This window comes from Sebastes umbrosus, chromosome 11 (assembly GCF_015220745.1).
Source record: "Sebastes umbrosus isolate fSebUmb1 chromosome 11, fSebUmb1.pri, whole genome shotgun sequence".
NCBI classification, from domain to species: domain Eukaryota; kingdom Metazoa; phylum Chordata; class Actinopteri; order Perciformes; family Sebastidae; genus Sebastes; species Sebastes umbrosus.
The window spans coordinates 30601188-30611631 of record NC_051279.1 but is presented as its reverse complement, the minus strand read 5'-3'; the positions used below and the strand labels follow the sequence as shown (position 1 = coordinate 30611631).

The window sequence follows — 10444 nt, the reverse complement described above, 5'->3', positions numbered from 1 at the left end:
GGAAAATCCCATTTAGACCGAAACTATTTGATACGACATTTGTAGGGTCAGCAGCTCTCTAATCTAAGGTGACACACAACACCTATGCAAAGTCATAAATATACTCACATACTCGTGCAACCTCAGAGTATTAGCATTGACAGGATGAAGGAGTGGAATAACACCTTTGGGAAATTAGCTGATGGCAGCAGCTAAGCCGCTCCCCCGGCCTTACCTGAAGGGGGTCGACTTACAGAGGAACCGACCAAATATCAATAAGGGTGATTTAGCTGTGCACTGCTCAAGGATAAAGAGCTTATGCATGAGACCTCTGGAAATACACTTGAGCTTGGCATGTAAAACGCTGTCGCTTCAAGCAAATCCCTGATTAAATCCCCCGAACACGTTTAGTTGGCTGTATGGGGGGAAGCCTGGTGTTGGCTGTGAGGCGCGGTGCCAACCATGGAGGAGGACAGAAAGAGAAAGATTGTGGGGGGGGATAGTATATGTTTAGTGCATTACATGCTGCAGATGAGTCTATTTGAAGTCGTCAGTGTAAATGGCTTCCCTCTGGCATTTCTGATCCTCTGTGTGTTATAAGAGTGACACTCTCACAGATGATGCCACCTCTGAATATGAATGGAAAGCGCTGATGCACTACATCTGTAATGTAGCCATTATACCACTGGAGTTTGAATTAATAGCTCAATATTATAACACTGACTTTTTTGGTGTTAGTAGCATTGTTGTTGGCTGCCCTTTAAGAGTAGAGCAAGTTTAATTTGACATGAATATATTGGCGAGAGGGAAAGAGAAAGGAAGCGGTGAGAAAGGAGTGTCCAGCTCTTGGGCGTCGCACCTTGTTTCCACGGCCAATAACGCCAGGAAGGCTCGCTAAATGATATATCACTTTAACATCTGTAATACTGGTTGTGGATTTACAGCTTCTGTGAAGAGAACAGGACAACATTGCCTCATATGGATCATTAATTTTTATTACCTTTCCGCGAAATCTGTTCATTTGGCATTTTATTGCCACTTCAGGACGTAATGGCTGTGTTTCAGGGATGCACACGCACTTGTCAGCTCTGTGGTCACAGACACAGAAGATGGAGAGCTGCAGTGACACAAACTTGCATTAGTTCACTGCTGCTGCAAAAAAAATATTTTTGATTGATAATTCTGGCTGAATACCTCATTAGACTCCAGTGATCCAGTTCACTAGAAACACACTGGTGCATCTGTCTGTCTGTGGACCTGACTGGCATTTGCATGTATATGCTGTGACAGCACACGCAGAAGCAATGCAACTGAATGAAAGCACAACAACGGTGTGTCCTCGAGCTGCTTACCATAGAGAAATCAGCCTACGCATCTCATTAATAGAGGCTGACTCATGTCGTTATGAATGTAAGCCTTGAAATAGGGTCACACAGAAAGCCCGAGAAATGAAATGAAGAGGAAGTAAGGTAACAGTGACGCTGCATGAGAATCATTAGCACTTGTCTTGAGGAATGCAACATTTGGCTGTGAATATATGCAAATATGAATGAATTCTAGTGCTTCATGCATGATTTATGAGCCTAACAGGGTAGCATACACACACACAAAAAAAAACGTTTTTCAAGAGAATTGCTTTCTTTATTCTTTTCTGCAGGCCTCTTCAGACAGCCAGGGAGTAAGACGGTTGCTTTAGCAAAGACAGAAACTCAAATCTTCCTCCACCAAGAAAAGGAAGTTACTTTCTGACCTTCGCCTGGACACTGGGGCGTTAACATCTTTAGTAAGTCTTCACATGATGAACCTCTTTTCCTCAGCAATATTATAGCCAGCAAATCACCATGATAACATCAGATGTAACCTTTTAAAAAGAACGATACCTCACTTTGGAAACGTAATTAGCTCTTTTGAAGTAGTGAAGGCTTAAGGTTTTGGGAAGTAGGGCAACTCTTTCATGTGTGATTAGGCGTTCTTAAGTCCATCCTCACGCGGAGAGAAAAAGAGAATGAGAGGAGGCAGGTGTAAGGAAAGGCTCGTCAACCTTGAAATGTCACAGGCACTTGGCTGTGGTCGTCCAGGACCCTTTATATTATATAATATATATATATATACAGTGTTCATAGGCTGAGGCTGAAAAACTGCAGGAGAGAGGAAAGTCTCCTGTGGGAGAGAGAAGGTGAAGGAATGGAAGGAGGAGAAGAAGATCAAGCCAGTGCAGAGGAGGGTGAACAGTGTGTGTCAGCGCTGTCGAATGCAGTCAAATTGCTCACTTACAATCAAACCGACGTGGAGCTTTGGCTCGGATGCACCAAGCCGGGCTTACTGGCTTACCTCAGCACTGCACCATGAGTGACTGTCACTGGATATTACTGCGTGGACCACTGAGCTGATAGTCCCACATCACGGTGGACAGGGACAGCTTTACACCCCTCTCCTTACTCCCCTACTCTCCTGCCCTGCGGACACACACACACTTCCCTTACTTCCTGAAATGTGTCTGTTGGAGACATTCGCATTAAATATGAATAGCCTTAATAATAAATGGAAGCTCTCAGAGATTGCATCCTGGGTACAGCAAAAAAAAATGTGTTCCAGTGATTGTGACACAAAGCTCTTAACATTCTCCCAAGTCACTTTGGTGCCATTTTAAATCATTTGGGAACAATTGTTTTTCTGGCAATTCCTCATTTTGCATTTGAGTGCTTTTCTTGTCCTTTCTGCCAGCCACGTGGATATACAATACAGCATTCAAGCTATTTCTACACTATAAGACAAACAATGTTGCAGACTTACACTTTGAATGCATGAATACAGTTTTAGGCTACAATGTGTTAGAGAGAAAGTGTTGTGTGAATGGCATTAATTCCTGTTATACACAAAAGGTTCATACATAGAGCAGCATTTTAAGCCAACGTTTCCTCTATTTCTTCCTCCAGGGACAAGTGCGCAGAAGAGTGGCTGGGACTGGATCTGGTCTTCAGGCTGATGGAACCGTACAGTTTGGCTGAACGCTTGGAGTAAGCGATGACCTTCCTCCTGTACATCTCCCCCTTCCACATGGAGACCATCAGCAGCGTGGAGAGCACCACGCCGCCCAGCGTGAGCAGGCACAGTCCCGCTATGACGCACCGGTCCAGGTGGGCTCCTATCCGGGCGCTCTCCGTCGCCAGCCGCTCCATCTCCCTGGCAGACACGCTGTCACGGTCCACGACCACGTCCCGAGGCACGGCGTACGAGATGATCACCAAGGAGATCCCGGTCACCAGGAAGGAGACCGCACTGATGAAGCCGTAGTCTATAGAGGTCCCGGGGCCCTCCATGAAGGACAGGTCGTCCTCGGACATGAAGGAGAACTCCGGTAAAGTCTCGGAGCAAGCCTCGCCGTTACGCACAGGTCTGTGAGTACTTTTACAACTTGTCTCCGGGCTGGCCAGGCGCAGGTTCACATTCTCATCGATGTAGGTGAAAGATGTCTCTAATTCCTCGTCGCAACAAACCCGCACTTTCTCCTCTCCGAGGTGACCGAGTGTAACCTCTGCGCCTCCATGGCGCGGCGCCGTCCTCGGTGCTGAATGAGCCCGGCCATGGGAGCCTCGGGGCGGGTTACAGATGCCCTCCGCCGGGGGCAACGCTCCTCCTGTTGATCCGCCAGACCTGCGGCCATGCAGCGCGCTGGAAACCCGCTCAAGGACGGTGGGAGGACCGGGCTGTTGGCCTCTCTCATCTCCTCCGGGAAGCAGCTCCGGAGAAGCCATTCGTGTTTCACCTCCCGCTGGTTCTCTCTGAGCCTTCCTCCCACGATGTGTTCACTCCACAGCATCCCTAACGAGAGGACACACACCGGCTCTCAGTTAAACGGTGCATCTTAATTAGATCGCCCTCATTGTAAAGCGTGGAAACCTTATATCCACAATGCGCACAATACACGTGTGCGTAATTTGGAACGATGCGCAAAATGCGCATACCTTTAAAGTAAGGCTATAGTGAACAGCAGTTTAAAGTTGATAAGATCGTTTAAGAACAATCAGCGGATCCTTCTTGGAAGGCGCTTATAGTGGGTGTGATTAGCCAAATGCCTCTGGATCCAATTAGGAAAACAATCCACGTATCAGACGAGATTATGCTATAGTCTAATTCTGTTTTTAAACGGACACAGCCGATGGAATGTGCTAAAACTAAATCACACATACAATATGGGCTACATAACCATAGTTGGTCTACTTCCGAAAAAAAAAAAAAAAAAAACATCATGAAATGATTTCACACTCCAGCTAGTTTTAACACTAAATAGTTCCATAATATGTGTCGGAATCCTTCTGCACACTTTATTGTGATTGATCAGAAGACGTGAGCTGCTCCTCTGCATCAGGGTGGACCAGTTATGCACAACCCGGTTCTATCTCTTCCTAATCCCCAACAGAAACCTCCTCACACTGCACAAATAGAAAGACATCAACTCACCGCGCTACTTCAGCATCGCTTCCGCCGTCTCCTCTTCATAGACACTTCAGCGGCTGAGGGCACATAACGGGGACAGATAATGGGGGAAACAGCCTTATCAGTGAATATGCTGTGAATATCTTGTGTGTCGCTGCTCGCTGCTGCACTGAGGAGAGCTCTCCGGTAGTCCCTCCCACACACAGCCTCCGCTGCCCGCGCTGTGGCGCTGAAAGGAGCCGCGCTATCTGGGAGCCGATTGAGATCACGACCAGTCAGTCAGTCAACACACAAACGGGATTGTGGATTTGCAGGGTTGAGGAGGGGGGGGGGGGGGGACCTTGGGACTATATATTACTAGCAATGCATTGCCCTTCCCGAAGGAAACATTTTAGGAGAATTTGATGAGGTTAGTGGGCCATAGGAGACCAAAAATACAGCAAACACATGAAATAGGAGAATATACAGGAGCTCAAGTGCTATAAAGTTTCACAAGGTAAATAAATAAAGTCATTACTGAATACCACAAGCACATTTGAAATTCCTATAGGGATCATATCATACTGATGCCAGTAGAAATAAATACTCATTATGTACAGTTAAGATATAAATTCAATATTTAACATCCAAAGTTGCAGTATAAACTCTCTAAGGCTGATTTAGTGATGTCAGATAGCATGATAATGTTTTTAACCCCACAGTTGAAGATAGGGTTGTTGCGATTTACCGGTATTGACAATAACAATGATGTTTAAATGAAATATTTATATTATGTTAATAATACACATATATTGTGTAAATAATCCAACGCCTCTTAAAATATTGCTTTAGTACAGTTATGGTTACAGACTCTCTCTCCACCTCCTACACTCGTATTTTGAGTGTAATTCATTTGCCAAAAAAAGAGACAAAATGCACAATAGACAAAGTTAAAGATGAATTTGAGTGATAGCATTATTATTTTACACATTTTCTATATAACGCAATATTGTCATCATGAATTCTTTTGGATAATCGTGTGGAGAAAATCTGATATTGCGATAGCTTTAGTTGAAGATCATGCATGCAATAATCTGTACTGTATGTTGTCTGTTAATGCGGTCATCATATCAGAAAGCATGTATCCAGCGGTGCTGTGCAAACAAACACAGATAAACCGCATGTATCATGCACCATCTGTTCTCCTCTTCTCTCTCAGAAGATTACTGGTCACCATGTCAAAGCCATCCTATAATCCATGTTTAATCTAGAGGTCAAATAGGTCATCTGATCTGTGGGCCCTCTCATTTATGCCACATCTTCAGATTCTATGTGTTATATGTAGCATCTTTGAAGATAAATGATAAACAATTAACAAAGTTTCCTTTGCAAAGTAACACTTTGTAAAGTGGATGTTTAAGTGTGAGCCACCATCAACCATTTTAAGTGCTTAATCCCACTTTTAACTGAATATTCATTTGCTGGCTGTTCCACCTTGTCTAGCGCAACCAGGCAGCAGCTATAAATATAGTCGCCACTTTTCCTGGAGTCCTAGTGGCTGGGTGAACGGCTTTGGCTCATTTCCCAACAAGGCTCCATTTAACAGATGAGTAAAGAGAGAGGGAGAGTGCAGGGAGGGAGAGAAAGAAAGAAAGAGAGGGAGAGGGAGAGTCAGAGACAGACAAAGATTTACTCCACCATTTTTGTTCCAGAAATCAGTTTGCAGAGGGGATACTCCCGGGTCATTGACTGATGGATCATAATGCTTTATGTTGTGTTTGGTCAGATTGTAGTCGACCTCATGCAGAGAGATATAGAGAGAGGCAGCTGAAATCTGTGCTCGTCTGAGGGGTAACAACAGCAAACTATCAGATGCTATCTGTCTGCAACAGTGCACCACTTTTCCTGCTGGCAAGGACACCAGGCTTGGAAGAGGAGGGGCAGCTGGGGAGTCGGTGCTTCTAAAGGCTATAAATCCTCACAGTGTGTCTCCTGCCACAGGCATGGGACCCACACACACAGATTGTGAAACATCAAATGTAGAACTGCTTTTTCTTTAGCCAGTAGCAAACATCAGATGGGGGGGGGGGAATGGAGGTCCCTCCAAATACAGCAGTGAGATGAAGAAGAGGAGTGGGGCAGTGCATGTGTGGGAGTGTGAATTATGAAGTGAATTAATGAATGAGGGAGTGACTGGGTTCACTTCACCTCGTGGTGCTCAGGGAGCTTCTGAAGCTGGACAGAGTCCGACATTAGCAGACTGTGTAGCGAAATAGGTGAATATATGAATGAGTAGAACTGTTGGTCTGTTGCACCAGCTCGTCTTAGGTTCAAACTCACATCATTACATTAAAATGGGTAGCACCACACAAACAAGTTCTAGAGATTAGTCTTAGTTGTTACTATTTATACCCAATGACTGCCAGTCGTAGGCCTAATGTAGTAACGCTGTGCTCATGTCATAGGAGTTATCATAATTACCAGACTGAGACTTGTAAATCGTGTTCATGTCAACATCCAAGCCGCAAATTTGCCACATTCACATATATCTTTCAGACCGTAGACTGTATATAAAGATGGACGATGCGTCTCCACTTCCTCCTCCTGTAGAAAAGGGAAGCCAAAATATCCCAGATACGGGAGCGGCCATCTTGAGATTTTGACGTCATTTGGAGCCAGAGTCTTTGCAGTAGTGAGTGATGGCCTATGGAGCCGCGGTATTGAGCCAATCACGGGCCGAGCATGGCCGCAACTTGCTAGCGTAACCCACCTATCTACTACGTTAGACCACGGAGTTTGGCTAGAAAGACACAACAACTAACCACAATATCTCTATAACTACATTTATGATCAAACTGATACATATTCTATTACACAAATTCGTGGCAGTTATGGAAAGTTAAAGTTACATCTTCTTTCTTGTTCAATTCCCGAGCCTCCGGCGACCACTTCACTCAGAGCAGCTGTCAATCACAGCTGTCATTCATGATGTCTCACACCCTTTTTATAGCATCAAATAACAAATTAAAACCAAACGTATCAGAAAAATTAACATTTGAACATACATCAGTGTGATAAGAACTACCTAAAATTACAGGAACCATATTTGGTTATAACGTGTACTTTGACTTTATGAAGCTTATGCGTAAATTCAGTCAGGAAGACTAGGGGTGCAATCTCATTCATTCTCATTCATTCTGGGTCTCTCTCTCATGGACTATTACTATGTCAGCTGATTATGGGCGTCTCTCTTTTCAGTGACCAATCAGATCTTGCCATACCTCCCTAAACCAATCACATCGTTGCTGTCAAAAGTTTAAAAAACGTTCTCCTCTATGCTGTTTCAGTGTCAGTATCAGCACAAACTGATGCGACCCTCCACCACCCCATCACCTCCAGATTCATCACATCAGAGTAATCCTGCTCCACTTCATTCATCGGATCTGCATCAATCTTTTCACTACGACCATCACCAGTATCTAGACCCGGGGGGAATAATCCTAATCCAACTACGGCATCACTTCCCCCTTACTATGTCACATTGGGTCTAAATCGCCAAAGATTGTTACTATTCATAAATTTGTGCACTTTGTAATAAATCACCATTCAATTCATACGAGTCTCTCCTGACTGAATTAGTTTGGCCCATCCACTAACATGGAGGGGCGGGATTTATAACCTATACTGCACCCAGCCACCAGGTTGGCGATCCAGATGTTTTGGCTTCACTTTTGGGGAGCTGTCATGACGTTTATCTTTACAGTCAGACCATAATCATGAGCAACCAAATTGGAACAACCATTCACATCAATATCTGACAGCTAGGCCTAGGCTATATGACAAATCTTCAACTTGGTGAAAAAAACTATGAAATTGACAAGAATAAATCATTGGCAAAATGACTGCAAAACCTCTATCACTGGCACGTACATCAAAATAGATGGTAAATAGTTAGCGCCAGTTTCATTAGTATAATCACATATTTCACATTTGTTCTAAACTGAATGAGTTCAGCTAACTCTGAAACATATTGGTACAGAAATAATTGCCTCATTAGTCTTTACTAGTTTAAGCTGCAGTGGGTAGAAATCGAGCAAATATGATTTAATAAAGTTATTTTTATAAAACGGTCATTATATCCTGACAGTAGTGGATGAGACAGGTAATCTCAAAAAAGTCATGTGCCTCTGTGTTCTCCGGTGCTCCTTATGGCATCTGCAAGATTTCACAGACCGGAGGAAAACAATCAATCAGAGCTGATCTGGAGTCTGCCGTCCAGCTCCTGTCTATGAGAGCCGGCTGTCAATCACTCACAAACTCCGATCAAACGGTCAAACTAGGCAGCGCTGATCAAATATGAATCAATATTCTGTTATTGTAATGCCTATTTCTCTCCTCAAATGTGGTCAAAAACATCTTGTAATGTTCTATTTAGCTGTGAAATTCGAAAGTTTGTGATCCAGTAGCCATGTTGAGATCAGTTGAGGAAATACCAAGCACCGCCCACCGGCCGGAGCACAGCCAATAGTAACGCTCTCTCTCTGAACAGAGTCACGAGGAGGTGCAGAAGTCTAGTTTTCTCTCAGAACACTTGAATTACAATATGCTGAAAGGATATTATGGGATTTTTGCTCAATGATGCCAAAAGCTTGTTGCCTACTGAAGCTTTAAGACATTTCCTTATGATTCAACCCAATTTAGTGTGTACTACTACTGTAGTTGTTAGCTAGTAAGAATTTACAAAGAACTTCAGGCTACACATAACCTTTGCAATGCACTGAGGAAAAGCTGGTGCAAAGAGACAAATAAATTAGTGAAACTCAAAAAGTGGAAGCAGGAAAATTATTTTAGTTTTCATAATTAATTTAGCTTTATTAAACATAAAAAAAGAAGTATGAAAAGATGTAGCCTGTATGTTGTAGGTCAAAGTCAACCTTCAGTACTTCACCAGCAGCTGTCAGAGAGCATCCTGAGGTCTCTGGCAGGGCAGTGTGTCACAACAGCAGGATACTGTAGATTATTAATAAGCAGGTGTACACAGTTCCCCTGGGTTTGTTTGGGAAGTCTGGCACGCCATCCCTCCAGGAGCTTCTAAAAAGCCTTCCAGAGAGGAGAGTGCATGCAGACAGGACAGCAGGATGACGAGGGGATTAAGAGAAAGGCAGACTGAGTTTTTATTTTTTTCTTCTTTTTGAGAGGATGGGTGTGGAGGTGGTGGTGGTGGTGGTGGTGGTGGCAGACACTCTTATGAAATATTTAGCACTTGGACCTTCAAGGTAATTTACAGTGACTTCACTAATTGAAGTGGTGTGGCTGGCCTCAACACAGACACGCTGGGTGTGTGATAATGGAAGGGTAATAATGGCTTTACTTGGCGTGCGTGTGTGTGTGTGTTGGCAAAGATTTATGCTTCAAGCTCAGATAAGACATCACAAAACGAAGGAAAAAGCCTTTTGGTGATTAAGCAAGCCGACGCGGATAATTAATTCCACTGTTCCATCGACCCATCTTCTCTTTATCGTCTCTTTGTCATAATTAATGTGATGTTATCCCCTCACACCACAGCTGCTTTTGAATTATAATGCTCTCAATAGCTCTTGATGATAATTGTCTGTCCCCGTCTTCTGCCTCTCGGTCTCCATCTGGAGCACTGATGATCTCTCAGGCCTGCAGGTACTCTGATGTGCTCCGTTATAATAGTGCCATAATTATGACACAACAAACATTTTGTTTTAGCTGCTGGGTCCCATTTATTTTGACAAATACACAGTTCAGTTTAGCTCTCTTGGTATCCTTGTGCTCGCTGATAAGCAAAGTCAGAGCAGCTGCTTAGTATGGACAAGTCAAACATTTCAGACAGGATGAGTTTCATTCATTAAGTAAATGAGAAAAGTCTTGAGTTCAGGCCAAAGAAGTTTCTATTTGGTGAATACAGAGAGCCAATCACTGAGTAGTCTGCTGGCACTGCTGCCTTTGGTGAAATTTTGCTTCTATATTTCTGTCGGGATGTTTACCTTGAATTTTCAATTAGGAACAAATTGACTTCTCT

General features: G+C 43.7%; 1 protein-coding gene across 1 annotated transcript; it reads right to left on the bottom strand.

Annotated features, from left to right (window-relative positions):
- Positions 1–958: 958 nt before the first annotated feature.
- On the bottom strand, positions 959–4625 carry LOC119496456 (transmembrane protein 74). Its single transcript, XM_037783745.1, has 2 exons — positions 4441–4625; positions 959–3801 (listed from the first exon to the last, which is right to left on the bottom strand). The coding sequence occupies exon 2, from the start codon at positions 3732–3734 to the stop codon at positions 2883–2885; it is 852 nt and encodes a 283-aa protein (XP_037639673.1). The 5' UTR covers positions 3735–3801; positions 4441–4625; the 3' UTR covers positions 959–2882.
- Positions 4626–10444: the final 5819 nt, after the last annotated feature.